This window comes from Rhinolophus sinicus, chromosome 5 (assembly GCF_057876585.1).
Source record: "Rhinolophus sinicus isolate RSI-liver-muscle chromosome 5, RSI-T2T, whole genome shotgun sequence".
NCBI classification, from domain to species: domain Eukaryota; kingdom Metazoa; phylum Chordata; class Mammalia; order Chiroptera; family Rhinolophidae; genus Rhinolophus; species Rhinolophus sinicus.
The window spans coordinates 13666002-13681256 of NC_142505.1; the positions used below are offsets into that span (position 1 = coordinate 13666002).

The 15255-nt window shown below is 44.3% G+C and overlaps 1 protein-coding gene across 1 annotated transcript in view; it reads right to left on the reverse strand.

The window, feature by feature from the left end:
* Window positions 1–10616: 10616 nt before the first annotated feature.
* The window catches only part of XYLB (xylulokinase), a 39696-nt gene continuing 35057 nt past the window's right edge, over window positions 10617–15255 (reverse strand). Inside the window, exon 19 of the mRNA XM_019727608.3 lies at window positions 10617–11740. Within this exon, the coding sequence (XP_019583167.3) occupies window positions 11663–11740 (78 nt within the window). The 3' untranslated portion in view covers window positions 10617–11662. The remainder of the gene's footprint in view (window positions 11741–15255) is intronic.

Genomic DNA, 15255 nt, shown 5'->3' on the forward strand with positions numbered 1-15255 from the left:
ATCCGTTACACCCGTTACAGGACAGGCGTGGCCACTGGCCTCGGACGGAATGCGTCCTCACTGCTCACTTCCCTTAGGGTCCACTAGATGCTGGATGAATGCTGAGTGCTTTCACTACCGTCAATGGCAGAGCAGGAAGATTAGAAATAAAAACTTGGTGAAATATGAGGATCCCCGCTCTAACCTAGGTGACAAATGGTCAGGAATTTAACGTTCGTGGAAAACAGAAGCTCCTACTGTTTGCCAAGTGCTAGACGGCCGGGAAGCACATTTCACAGATTCCCTTGACAGCAGGGTTCTGCCAATGAAAAGTACTTGTGTGCAATTTGGAAGGTGGAAGGAGGTGGAAGTCATCCTTTTCTGGTCGGTAGCAGCAGACGTGCAGGCTGCATGTCGGACTCCACATTCCCCCACCTGCCCGCAGCCGTGCCATTGCAATCGCCTCAGCAGGGGTTTCCCAAAGTTTCCTGATTGCTGAGTGGCAGCAGCGACTTTGAATCTGTGGAAAGCAGCTATGGCAAAGGAACCTGAAAGATGGCTCCCTCTGGAGGAAGCCAGCCATTGTGTTGTGAAGACATTCAGTCAAGTAGCATGTGAAGGTCCACATGGGGAGGAACTGAGGCCGCCCTCCAACAAGCGGCACCACCTGGACAGCCATGTCAGTGAGCCACCTCGGAAGTGGGCTGTCGAGCCTCAGGTAAGCCTTCAGTCAAGAATAACAGAAGGATGCGTTATTACTGCTCCTACTCATCATTGTAGAGGGTCCTAATCACTGGAAAGGAAGAAACAAAACGTATTTGCATATGAAATGATGGACAACCTAAAAAACCCAAGTGAGTCAACTAATCTTTTATCGGAAGTAATATGAGAATTGATGGCTGGATACAAAATCAAGAGATCAACATGCAAACCTCAATAGCTTTGCTACATACCATGAATAACTAACTGAAAAGTGGAAGAAGGACCCGCTTATAATATCAATTAAAAATGCGTAAAGTACCTAGGAATAAATTTTTTTTTAAAGATTTTATTGGGGAAGGGGAACAGGACTTTATTGGGGAACAGTGTGTACTTCCAGGCCTTTTTTCCAAGTCAAGTTGTTGTCCTTCCAATCTTAGTTGTGGAGGGTGCCGTTCAGCTTCAAGTTGTTGTCCTTTCAGTCTTAGTTATGGAGGGCGCAGCTCAGCTCCAGGTCCAGTTGCCGTTTCTAGTTGCAGGGGGCACAGCCCACTATCCCTTGCGGGAGTCGAACAGGCAACCTTGTGGTTGAGAGGACGCGCTCCAACCAACTGAGCCATCCGGGAGCTCAGCAGCAGCTCAGCAGCAGCTCAGCAGCAGCTCAGCTCAAGGTGCCGTGTTCAATCTTATAAGTTGCAGGGGGCGCTGCCCACCATCCCTTGGGGGACTCGAGGAATTGAACTGGCAACCTTGTGGTTGAGAGCCCATGCTCCAACCAACTGAGCCATCTGGGAGGCAGCTCAGCTCAAGGTGCCGTGTTCAATCTTAGTTGCAGGGGGCAGAGCCCACCATCCCTTGCAGGACTCAAGGAATTGAACTGGCAACCTTGTGGTTGACAGCCCATGCTCCAACCAACTGAGCCATCTGGGAGGCAGCTCAGCTCAAGGTGCCGTGTTCAATCTTAGTTGCAGGGAGCAGAGCCCACCATCCCTTGCAGGACTCAAGGAGTTGAACCGGCAACCTTGTGGTTGAGAGCCCGCTGGCCCATGTGGGAATCGAACCAGCAGCCTTCGGAGTTAGGAGCATAGAGCTCTAACCGCCTGAGCCACCAAGCCGGCCCGCTATGAACAAAAACTGTGTAAGACCTATGTGCTAAAAACATTAAAGCTGCACTGAAGGACAGACAGGAAGAAGAAATGAACACATGACATGATATACCATATTTCTAGAATGTTGTAGAGATGTCAATTCATCTCAAATTAACTGACAAATTCAATGCAATCCTATTGAAATCCCAAGATGGTTTTTTAACAAAAGTAGTCAGCTGACATTTGGTAGAGAAAATATGAAGAATAGCTATGAAGTGTATGAAAAAGAAGATCAAAGAGCAGGAGCTTACCTTACCCGATATCAAAATATGCTATAGAGCAACGAGAATGACACAGTGTGATACTGGTACTGGTACAGGTACAGGAAAAGATAACTGGATCAACAGAATCGAGTCCAGATAAAGACAGTATTTTACATCAGTGAAGAAAGAACGAGCCATTTAATGAAAGATTTGAAAACAATTGGGTCTTCATGGAGTGATACCTGGGCCGCACTAAAAAACAAATACAACAAGTTCTAGATGGATTAAAAAATATGAAAAAATAACAAATATTACAAAAGTTCTAGAAGACAATGTCAGAGACTATTTTCATGCTACGAAGTGACAAAGGCCTTACTAACAAAACTCACACCCCATAAGCCACGAGGAGAGGACAGACTGTAAACGAACACACATCCCCTCTTCACAGCCCGTCCCTCTTCTGCCCTGATTGTCTTCTTCCTGTTGATTTACAAAACTCTCTTAAATATGAAATACATTAATCCTTTCGGTGGATTTCACTGAATTTCAATGTTTCAAATATTCCCCAGTGTTTTTGCCTTTAAGGAGACAGAGCAGTGGAGTAAGCAGCACAGGCTTTGCACTCAGGCAAAACTGGGTTCTGCTTTGTGTCTTGCCCCTGGGGCCTTAAGTTGATGTCCTTCATCTATGAAAGAGGGTGGTAATATCGTCCCCACAGGCTTATGGGCATCGAATCAGACAGTATATAGAAAACTTCATCCTATACTTGGCCTAAATGATGCCAAGTTTGCTGATGGTGTCACAGACAAGAGGGCAACTCTCTCCCAGGGCTCTGCCTGTGGGATCAGGTGCAGGAAGCTCTTACCACTAGATTATAAAAATACTGCTTGCAGTTTTTTCTAAAACTTTTATGGGTTCTTTTATATATATAAAATGAAGCACTGTTCTAAGTTCTCTGATTTACCTGAAGCTGCCCAGAAGCATTTTACTTCAGTCCCCTTTGGACTTAGTCATATATATATATATATATATATATATATATATATATATATATATTCACATAAATACGTTTGCTTAAAGTAAGAAATAGAGGTCTGCTGTTATTTTTCCCCAAATACTTAGGCAGCTGTTCTATTACCATGCATTCATTTTCCTCCGCTGATTAGATTATTAAAAGGTGACATCTCAGAAGTCTTAGGCAAACATGGGTCTGTCTATTGCTGGGCTCTGTGCTACTTCAAATACATATTAGGTTGCATGACTCCTCAGTATGGAATTGACAGACAGACTCATCTCTCTCCCATTGAAACCATTACTGTCCACTAGAGGAAAACTGCAGGTCCCTGTCCTCCAAAAGCTTGTCATGTGACAAGTGAAAATAATGAAACCACATAAATAATACAAAGGCAAGGTTTAAACTATGTAGAAATTATAAGCAGTATAGGAGTTAATAGAAATTGCAAAAAACCAAAGGCCATATGCCACCTGGAGATGGAAAGCGTGTGGTCTGGTCAATGGCTAATGATTCTCTTCCCAGAGGCCTGCACAAGCTGACCCCATGGGAGTCCCCAGCCTCCTAGGTTGAGAAATCAGACTGTCCTCACCGAGAGAGGACTCCCTTCTTCCTACGGAGGTAGTGTCACCTTAAGTGTCACCTTAACAGTAACACGGGAGTGATCAAAACTCAGAATGCCAGATTGTGACTTGACAATGAGAAGTTCATTGTTCCACAGACAGCATCTGTCTACATGACCAGGGAGTTACATTGTGTAGAGGTAGGCCACCGTGGCACACTAAAGCACAACCGGAAGGCTACTTGGTTAGAACAGAATTAGAACAATAGGAATCCAATGAATCCAGCATTCAATGGAAAAGACTGAGGCAGCCAGATCCATCCATCTACCCGACAGGCACAGCCTGGCTAGTGGGGCTGACCCTCCACGTCTGCTGCCTGAGGTGCCATCTCCACTCTAGGGCAATGCTAGGATGGGCACTGCCCATGTTGGTCTCTTCCTCACCTTTTCTATGTTTTCACCACTGACCTAGCCTCCTGCGGAAAGACACGCTGCTCTTTAGTAGTTAATACCTCCAGTCAGGTTGTACTCATGTCTGACAGACCAGGAAGTCATCTGGTCCTCACACACCTCTGCTCTGCTCCATGATGTGTGTTGACCTTGGTGTTTCTCTCTTGGGGAACCGCCTTCTCAAAAACTGTTTACCGTATTTCTAAGTTCTCGGGCGGGAAATGCCTCCCGATTTCCCCTACAAACTGGTGACAGACCTCACAGAACGACTAGGATCAGGAGGTCTGTAGTATTTAGAGAAGGCTTGATGAGGAAAGACGAATTGCCTTAATTTTTGAGAGATTCATAGGCAGAGCAAATGTCCACAGGCAGAGCAAAACAGGGAATTCGAGACGGGTCAAGGCACAGACGAAAGGAGGAATGGCTAGGTTATAGTGAGGGGCTGCGATGGCTGGAGTGCAGGGCTGCCACGACAGTATAAAAGGGAAATACGGGAAATGAGGTTGGGTTGTCGGCTACAGTCAAGACTGTCAGCTTATTAATTCACTCTTTTCAATGTTAGCACCTGCCTGTTGGGAAAATAAACCGTTATGTATATGACGTTCCAGGACCAGGTGACTATAAAGACGATATTCTTTAGAGCAGCCTGATGCAGATTTAGGCTGCAGTGTGGACTGAACCTATTTATACAATGCCTTACACACTGGAGATGAAACCTGCTAAGTAAACCTCCTGCATCAAACAAGATCACACTTTTTATCTTTCAGCCATGTCCTTTCTCCCAGGGTGACATGGCTCCATGAGGACAGAGATTATACATCTCTCCTCATTTCAGCCAAGGAAACATCAGGGGTAGAAAGAGAGGGATTGGTGAGTACATCAAACTGACATCATTTTGAGTTGAAGAAATTTTGCTAACATGTCAACTCTGGCCTACTAAATTTAACTTCTCAATATAGCCTCATGGCTTGTTATCATGGGTGCAATTCCACAGAGATCTCTGGGAGTGGAGCTCCTTCAAAAATTCCCGGGATATAATTTGCAATAAAAAAACAGAGCACATCTCACTCCTCATGACTGAATAGGAATATGAAGCAGCAGCAGGTGAGATTTCAGTTTGGGGTTCTGAATGTATTATAAAGACAGAATATATTTTGGAAACCTGAAATTACTGTTGCTTACCTCAACGAGATAGATAATTATAATCAAAAGCATCACTGTAGAGTCACAGATATTGCCAAATTGAGTTTGTTGTGATATTCATGTCCTGGAAACTTCTTTTGTGCACTAAAAAAGTAGAGAACAATTTTGTTCTCTCAGCCACTGAACTTTACGGGAACTAGCAGGTAGCAGCAGGACTTGGGGAGTCCTGGCTTTTTGCAGAGATACCCCAGGCCCAGTACTGGTGGCAGCCATCTTCAGTTTGCAGCATGGCTTCTCCCTCGTGCCTCCAGGTGTAGCACAGGGAGCAAAAAAACACGATTGCTTTGTAGCTCCTACGAGGTAGTTCCTGGCTGGTCACAAGCAGTGGATGACCTATGCCTGCACCAGAGCCCCTCCCAAAAGGCCACAGAACCAACATACTTGGAGGTTGGCTTCAGACCACAGCAGAGCACTGCTCAATTGACCCCTCAAGCAGTACATACAATGGGTGGTCTCAATAGGCACCAGAGCCTGCTGGGGCAAATGCCACTCCGTGGGGTAAGCACCCCACACAGCAGCCCATAAGCTGTGGATGGGGCAAAACCCCACAGCCAATCAGCCTGTGGGTCAATCGCACCCACTGACATGCCAATAGCAATCAAGTCTCAACTATAACAGGAGGACACACACAAACCACGTAAGGGACACTCCTGGAGCACCCGGTGCAGGTGACCGGGGAGACTGTGCAAGGGCACCATAGGCCACCTGGCAAGACTGGGAGACATAGCACATCTACCTCTTACACAGAAACAAACACAGGGAGGCAGCCAAAATGAGGAAACAAAGAAATATGTCCCAAATAAAAGAACAGGAGAAAACTCTAGAAAAAGAATTAAACAAAATGGAGGCAAGCAACCTGAGACAGAATTCAAAACAATGGTTATAAGGGTGCTCAAGGAACTCAGTGAGAACTTTAACAAAGAAACTGCAAGCATAAAAAAAAGGACATGGAAACCATAAAATGGAACCAATTAGAAGTGAAGAATACAGATTAGTGTTCGACTGTGCATGGCTGGGCGCTGTCTTACTTGGCTCTGGCGGTGTCAGTTTGTCTGGCTACCTCTCAGGCCCTCACTCCCGGCAGCTGACGGCGGCAGCGGCTGCAGCAGGTGGCGCCTGGCTTCGAGGCCGAGAGGCGCCTGGGTGAGGGACGCGGAGGAGGAGGAGCCGTGTGCCCTGGCACCCAGCGGCCATGGCGATGGCGTACTGGCGTACGCCTATCTCTTCAAGTACATCATCATTGGCGACACAGGTGTTGGTAAATACTACTTACTGCTGCAGTTTAGAGACAAGAGGTTTCAGCCAGTGCATGACCTTACTATTGGTGTAGAGTTTGGTGCTCGAATGATAACTATTGATGGAAAACAAATAAAACTTCAGATATGGGATACGGCAGGGCAAGACCTCTTCAGAAAAGGATGTGTTTGCCTTAATGAATACTGTTGGTTAAAAACACAATATAATGAGTGAAATGGGCAGAGGCAAGAACTCCCTACACCTAAGCGACTCCGAGAAGAATGAATGTCCACATTTAGATGGCACATTATGAGGACTTTAATTTTTCCTTGTTCACAATAATGTTTTCTTTTTCTTTTATTCACATGATTTCCAAGTATATTTTTCATGCAGGACAGTTTTTCAACCTTGATGTACAGTGACTGTGTAAAATTTCCTTTCAGTGGTAACCTATAATCTTTAAAATATGGTAAGCATCTTGTCTGTTTTGAAGGGGATCTGACAATAAATCTACCAGATGAAAAATCCTGTTAAAAAGTGGGGGGAAAAAAGTGTATTATCTATTACTTATTCCTTATAATAAGTGCAAAGTTCAATATATATATTCAGAAGATACACTGATTCTGTTGGAATCTCTAGGTGGGAATCAAAGACTATCATTTGAAGTTGACAAACCAGCCGGCTGACACTGTAACATTCATAACCAGTGTATCTTCATTGTGAATTGTGGCTTTTAACATCAGTCCTTCTTTGTCGTGTCTAATTTTTTCCTGAATTCCACCTACCTTGTTAACATCGATACTGTAATCTGCTTTTCATAATTTGTACTTGCTGGTATATTGTCGCCCATCCCTTTCCTTTTTAGCCTTTCTGGGTCACTTACTTTAAATGTGTCTCTTGTAAATAACAGCCAGTAAGATACTGGTCTGTGAGCCGATCTGAACGTTTTTAATAAATGAGTTGAGTCCTTCCATTTACTAATTTGACTCCTGCTTATCCTTCCAGTTGCTGTGTGTGTGATGCTACATTTACTGCACGTTTTTCACTATGTGATCTAGTGCCTTTATGATTGTCTGTTTGGGCATTGAGGGAGATGTCTATTTTTATCCTAGTGACTATCTTTATACTATACTATTATCTTTATATAATGCTTTCTCTCCCTTTTTACTTAAGTCTCAACTATTTGTTCTGTCAACTTAAAGTGATACTGTTTGATTGGCACATATTGTTTCTGGCAACAAAGAGCTCTTTGTACTGTCCGCTTCCTCTCTCCCTTTTCATTTCTAGTTGTGTTGCTTTTACCTTGTTAAAACATAGACTAGTTGATACTATTCTTTCACCCTTATCCCTACTTTCATTTTGACCTTAGATCTAAAATTAAAGATATTCAATGCTCACCACCAGGCCTTTTGTGGAACTTTCCCCAGTCATCTCCTACTTGGATGAAGTTTGTCTTTGTAGAATCCTAAGGGGTTATTTCCTGAGCTATTGCATGATTAAAACATTAGACAGATAGATGATAGATAGATAGATATAGAGATAGATAGATAGATCTCCTTGATACTTAGGACAGCTTAGCTGGATACTAAATACTTAGTTCAAATTTTTTAAGTTTCTTGAAAATGTTGCTCCACTGCTACTTGCTTTTTGAGAAGTCTGATGCCAACCTGGTTCTTCCTTTGCAAAAGACTAGGTCTTTTTGACCTAGTTTTCTCCTCACCTTCAAAGTGTAATAGTTGGCTAGGATATGTCTTAGTTGATCATTCTGGAACGATTTTCCAAGTAACAAGATAGGCCCCTTCAAGATACAGATTCAGGTCTTCGAGTTTTCAGAAATTTCTCTTGGGGTACAGTTTTTTTTGTTTTTTGTTTTTATTAGTTTCAGGTGCACAATACAAAGCAAAACTTAAGACGTTTATCATTTATATCCCTCACACTGTGTGAACCCCCCTCCCCCAATCCACTATCGGGGTACAGTTTTAAATATTAACTCTGTTCCACTGTCTTATCTTTTGGCTTCAGGAGCTCTGATTTTACTTGTTAATCTTTTTTTGCCTTTTTATCCATCATTTTCTTTCTGGGCCTTTTTAGCTCTTCCTTTATATTGTTTTGCGGTCTTAGCTTTTTTCATTCCTTTCTTCTATATGCTTTACTGTACTTGCAGTCATTTTTATTTTAATTTAGATGTGTTGTAATGCAGCCTTCATAATTATGATGATTTTATCTTTTTATTCAAACTCTTTCCCAAGTTTGGTCAGTTCCCTTCTCACATATGCCTGTTGCTTTTTCATTTTTATTCTGAGTTTTTGGATTTCTGATCTGTGGTATTCTTTTATATTCACAATTGTTTTTTAATTATTTTAAAATTCGTATTTCAGGGTTGTTCCCTTTTTCCTTTTGAGTATTTCATCAGCTTGAAAAGTTATGATGCTCACTCCGCTTTCTTCCTATATTTGTATAAATGGTGAATTCCTTTTTCTATTTATGTTGACACGCTTGCAACAACAGGCAACTCTGTGGGGACAGAGGTACAATGGAGAATGAATCGAGTGGCTTTCTCTGCTTCCTGGTCCAAGAAAACCCTTTTCTGTTGGTCAATAATGTAACATTTCTTTAGTAAGGAACGTCTACGTGGCCATGGCAGGGAACAGTCCATTTTCTTCTGAATCTTTGACTTGCTGTTGCTAAGCCATCATCATCAGCTTCTTGCTTCCTGTTTTCCCCTTTACTCGCCGAGCCTGCAAGGGGCACCACTCCCTTTCAAGATGACGTCATCTCTCTGGTCCCACTCATTTTGGAAACCCCTTCCTTTTGACTTCCCACAGGCCACAGCTCTGATCCACCAGGTCTCAGACCCGTCTGCAGCATTTTCCACTCTGGGTGAGACCATAAGCAGTTCGGTTTAACTGAAGTGCCAACAAAGGCAAAGGCCTGTGGCAGAAGAAAAATCTGGAGGATTTTGCAGGAGGCAGATCACAGAGGACTTTCTACAGAGGCTTTTGCAATAATCTGAGCAAGGAATAAAGAAAGGGGTCTAAAGTAAAACAGGAGGGATGGAGAAAAAGGAACTGCTTTAGGAGTTACCAAAGGAATAACCAAAATCACTTGGGACTGGTGGGAAAGAGGGAAAAGAGCTTTGAGTTTGGGTTCCCGAGTGAACGAATGGGGGGATGATATTGCCAATTCACTGAAACAGGGACTCTGGAGGACGAGGTTTGCGGAAGGGCAACGGAAGATAAGTGGAGATTGGTAGATTCCAGTGAGATTTCTGGCTAGAAACACAGATCTTGGTGTTACTGGTATATAAGTAGTAGTTGAAGCCCAAGAATAGATGAAATCATGCAACAAGATAGGACAGAATGGGAAGGCAAGAGCAATGAGGACAGAGATTCGGGGCCCAGCAATAATTAAGAAGTAGACAGAGCAGAAGTATCGGTGAAGAAAGAATGAATGAGAGAGATCAGGAAAGCACGAGAAAAGTTGGAGAGAATGGCTATCAAAAAGAAGGATAAGAATAGTTACTGCCATGGGTTAAAACACATAAAATACGTTAAGTGTATCGTACTGATACTACAAATAAAAATCTAGTTGCTGTTAGAGGATGGTTGGGAATCAACTCATTATTTTGAAAACTGGTGAATAAAGAGGAAAGAATCTATTCTGCTCTGCTATGTAAACAATACCATTGGATAACTGGCTAGGGGATGCTTTTCATGTAGGAGAATCCCAGCTGATAAACAAAGAGAGGCAACAAAATTTGATTCCTAGTGAAAATGGAGCTAGGCATGAACATCACAGAAGAGTGAGAAAACCAGACACATCTGCCTCCTGACGGAAGGACATAACACCATCTATGAAGCTGTCTTACATAAAAAGGAAAATAACCACATATGCATCTGATCAAGCATCTAGGTTATCAACCAGGGGCAATTCTGCTCCCTCACCCCCACCAGGGGACATCTGGCAATGCCCGGAGACATTGTTGATTGTCACGACTTGGGGGGAGGGGTGATACTGGCATCTAGTGGGAAGACGCCAGTGAGTGATACTGCTGAACGTCTTACAACAAGCGTGGCGGCCCTTCACAACAACAAAAAAAATCTAGCCCAAAATGCTCAGGGTGCTGAGGTTGAAAAATCCTGTATTAGATCCAACTACTAATTTATAGGAAATACAGAAAATAGAGAACACGTTAAATGACACCTCAGGGGTAGAATTAACAAAATCCAGAGTTTGGGAAATTCTCCCAGATAAATGACCCAATTTTTTCAGCAAGAGAACTGAAAGTAGACACACACACAGACACACACACACGCACACATGCACACACACACACGCACACATGCACACACACAGCACGAACGCACGCACACATGCGCAAAGCTGTGCTACCTGGGCGATGGCCCCTCCACGTGGTCTGATGTGCCTGGGGGTCAGGCAGCCTGTGGGCAGAGCTGAAGCCTGTTCACCCGGCCCAGCAGGTGTTTTTGGGTGGGAAGGGCTGAGTTACACCAGGTGGGCAGGGGAGGGAGGACGGATCACGGAGGGAGAGAGGACAGATGCTAAAAGATGGGTGAGAGCATGAAGGAGGACTGAGCGTGGGGAGGACAGAAAAGGAAACTGGGAGGCACTTCAGTGCCTGAAATGAAGGAGGAGGCAGCGGGGAGGATCAGGGCGTGAGAGACTTGGCTGGGGGTCAGGGTTGGGGAAAGGATGGGCAGTGGGGTCCGGGTATGGGGAGGAATGGCCAGTGAGTCAGGGTTGGAGAAGGGGATGTGCTGGTGCCATGGGAAGGGGGACGGCTTTGTCCCCCCAATCCTGCTTTAGGTCCCTAGATTAGCTTCACTTCTGTTTTTTGGAAAAGAAAAAGGTCACGATATCCAGACTCAGTGTTATCCTGCTTCCTGAGATAAAGACAGAAAAGGAGAGATGCTTTCCTGCCCTTGATACAAGGGCACAGGGACACAAGCAGTCTATTTATGTTCAGAAATATGTACTAAGGCGGGCTTTCAAGGTGGTCCTGGGCTGGGCTGGAGCATGGAAAGAGCCAGGTAGCAGGCAGAGCCACGGCGAAAGGTAAGAAGAGCCTTGCTGTCCAGGGCCACACCTCCAAGTGGCATCGGCAGGTCTGGGCGGGCAGGGTCAACAGGGGCTCCAGGGCCTGCAGAATTCACTCCAGAGGCCCCCGGGGCTGGGACAGGATTCTCTGCTCAAGCTGGGCATACCTTGGGAGGAGGGCAGCGTATACCTGGAGGGGTGGAAAGAACAGTTTAGAATGAGGAGGGGAAGGTGCCTCTTCCATCTCTTTGCAACTTGCAATTTAAAAATTTTACATCCCATTTATTTGCAATTTAATTTTTTTTCTTCTGGGCAAAAGAAAGGAAGCATCAACTCATACAAAAAGGAAATGCTAGTAATTCTGAACATTTTAAGATTTTTAAAAAATGAAAATTATGACAAGAAGCCCATTTTTGTTATCAAACCTACAAAATTGTAAACACAATTCTGGTGAAGATACCTGGAAATGGCGGTCTCATTGTACAGCTGGTGGAAGTCGGTGGTACAACCCGTTTGGAAATCAACTTGACTTTAACATCTGTATCAAGGTGCTTGAAAATTCCCATAGCTTTTGACCCAGTTATTCTACTTCTGCAACATTCCTAAGGAACTAACCCTCAATGTCAGGTGCCAGGCCCACGAAGAGTCTTCTTAGCTATCACTCAACATCCAGACGCATAAGACTACCAGGGGCCACACCTTACCTCTCAAGAGGATACATTAGAAAAACATACCTGTCGGCACAGTGGCTGCAGGCACACCTCTTTTGTAGGAGAACATATAGTGGGCCATACAGCAGTTCGCACAGATCCTGAGAAAGGTCTTTTAGCCTCCCTGTCCCCCAGGTGAAGCTCAGGTACAAGGTGATGAAATCCACTTTGAACAGGTATAGGAATCACCCTGGCTTTGAAACCTCATGTCCCACAGGAGCAATTCTTATGACAACTCCATAGGCAAGAGACATGCCCGTGAGAAGTCACTGCACTCGGGGAATCTCCATCAGATAATAATATTCATGGTTTTCCCACTCCAGCTGCAGTTTCCCTATTCAAGGCCATTTTTACACAAGCAATGTTGCCTAGTTAACACTGTTGACATTCCATTTTATTACGTCTCAAAGGAAGCAGAGCTAGAAAGTTAACAGAACAGGAAAGGGTTTTGTTAACCATTTACCCACACAGGATTAATCATAATTGAAAAACTAGAAGCAACTGCTCTAAGACATGGAAAATGCTCAAGTAAAATTTGCCAGATAGAATATTATGTAGTCACTAAAAATAATGTGTATGTACATTTTTAAGAATGTAAATACTTAGGTTGTAATGTAGAATTAAAAGAAGTAGACTACAAAATGATATACGCAGTGTGTGTTATGTACGAAACCCAAACCAAAAAACCAACAAGGGAATAAAGACCACAAAGGAACACAACCCCACATTCTTATTCTTCGTTCCTTTTTTTTTTAAAGCTGTTTTTACCTGTGGCTCTGTAAGCCTTACCTGAGAAATGCAGGTGCCCTTAGGTGAGCACATGTTGTTTTACAGACAAGCAACACCCAAGGGACCCAGATTACCCTGGGACTCACAAATGCCACTAGTAGTTCATGCCAATCCCGTTCCGTCTGAAATTTGGCTTAATTAGCTCCAAAGTCAAGGATTTTAGTAACTGATCACACAACTAGGGCCGACTCTTGATGTAGCTAGAGCCGCTCTGTCTGTGAACACAGAGAAAGTACGGGGGCTTTGATTTCCTCTCCAAGCAGGAAATTGCAACATGCAGACCTGAGAGAAAACACTGTCATGGTTCTGAGTTTCCACCTGAGCAAAGCACTGCTGTAGGTGCCATAGAGAGAAAACAGAGGATGGCACCCTGTTCTCCAGGGATTTACAATCCAGTCCCCAAATAGGGCACTTACGCCAACAATCAGCCTCGTCATGGCTTGCAACCTGGTGTTGAGAAAGATTCTGAGGTTACACTTGGGTTTACTGGTAAAGAGTTCTTTAGCTTTATAATGACTGTTAGGGACTGGCCATGAGCAAGCCAGGGAGAGTGGCGGTACACACACTGAGTCTTTGCTACCTGTAATGAGGCAGATACAGCTGTTTGTTTCCCTACATCTTTCCCCAACTACCTTCTTCCTTGCGGGGTTCCTTCTAGAGAGGATGAAAGAGCTAGACCCTGCCCAGCCTTTCTTGCAACCAAGGCTGACCATAAGACAAAGCGATAGTCTGCTGGGGGAATTGAGGGGAACAGACCAGGATGTCTCTTCTGATAAGCAAGAAGTGTGTGAGCAGAGACTCTCTACCCAATGCTATGCTGTGATTCCTGCCTATGAATGCAGTTGTGGGGGGACATGATGTTTAGGGCAGCTGGAGACATCCTGTGCCATCTGATTACAAACCTGCCTAGAGCTGTACTATCCAATACAGTAGCCACAAGCCATATGTGCCTTTGAGTGCTTGAAATGAAACCACTGTGCTAAGTACACACCAGACTGTAAAAGCTTCGCACACACACAAAAAGTAAACTCTCACACCAGCAATTTTTCTTACTGATTACATGTTGAAATGACAACATTTGGACATGGTGGATTAAACAAAATATATTATTAAAAGTAGTAATTTATTTCTTTTTACTTTTTTTTTTTTTTTAATGAGACTACTAGAAAATTTAAAATGACATATATGGCTCTCATGATGTCCCCAATGTCCAGTACTGATCTGGAGAATTTCAGGGAACATGACCCAGAGCCCTGACACTGATGAACCAACACTGGCAACTACCTCAGACCCCCTGTTACGTAAGAAAGCCATTACAGTCAAGAAGTCTTCTCAAGCCTCGCAACTGGAAGGTTGAAAGAAGGCAGGACAGATGTCCCCACTTCACAGATGAAGAAACAGAGGTTCAGAGTTGAGGAGTGCTGCTCAAGGTCACATGAAGGTCAGGTGGTGAGGGAGAGGCAGAGTAAGTTCAGAACCCAAAGGCCCTTTATCTCACTGTCGGGTCTTTCTACTGCAATGAGCTGCCTCTTAAACATAAGGACACACAACAGAAGATAATCGAAGCTTGGGCAGACCGATGTGTGTGGGTTATCTGGTCACCTGGAAAGCATGAGCTTCTGCTTCCAAGATATGCTGGGAACAATTCTCCATGATGTTTCTATATATATGACTGGTGACAGCTTTTGTTCCAGACTATCTTTTCAAGGATGCTTGTATAGCAGCCTTAGAAGGTCATGTTGCCCTCTGGGGGCAGAGGGAAAGTTTTTTTACTGACCAGGATAATAAAGATAATGCCTCCTTTGGGGGTAAAGGTTGGGCAGGTTTGCTTGTAGCTCCTTCATTAAGGTTGGGGGTTTCTAGCTCAGAGTCCCTCATAGGGTGTACACAGTACCCACCTGGGCCCACTCCACATCACCCCACTTCAGGGCCAAGGAAAACTGAGGCAAACATGAAACTCAAGCTGCCTCCTGGACAGTGAGGAATAGAGCCCTGTATCTGAGCCACCCCTGCTCCTGGGCTGCAAGACGCTCTGTAAACAGGAGACTGGTGCAGCGGATGTTGTGATGTACCACACAGATGGCCCTTCAGGAATGGAGGACTTAGTTCCCCAGACCTCTGCGACAGCCCACTTTGGGGATGGCTTCGGCTATGGACAGCGGCCTTACCCCATCTCAGGGTTGCCTGCAGCCCGCACGCAATGACT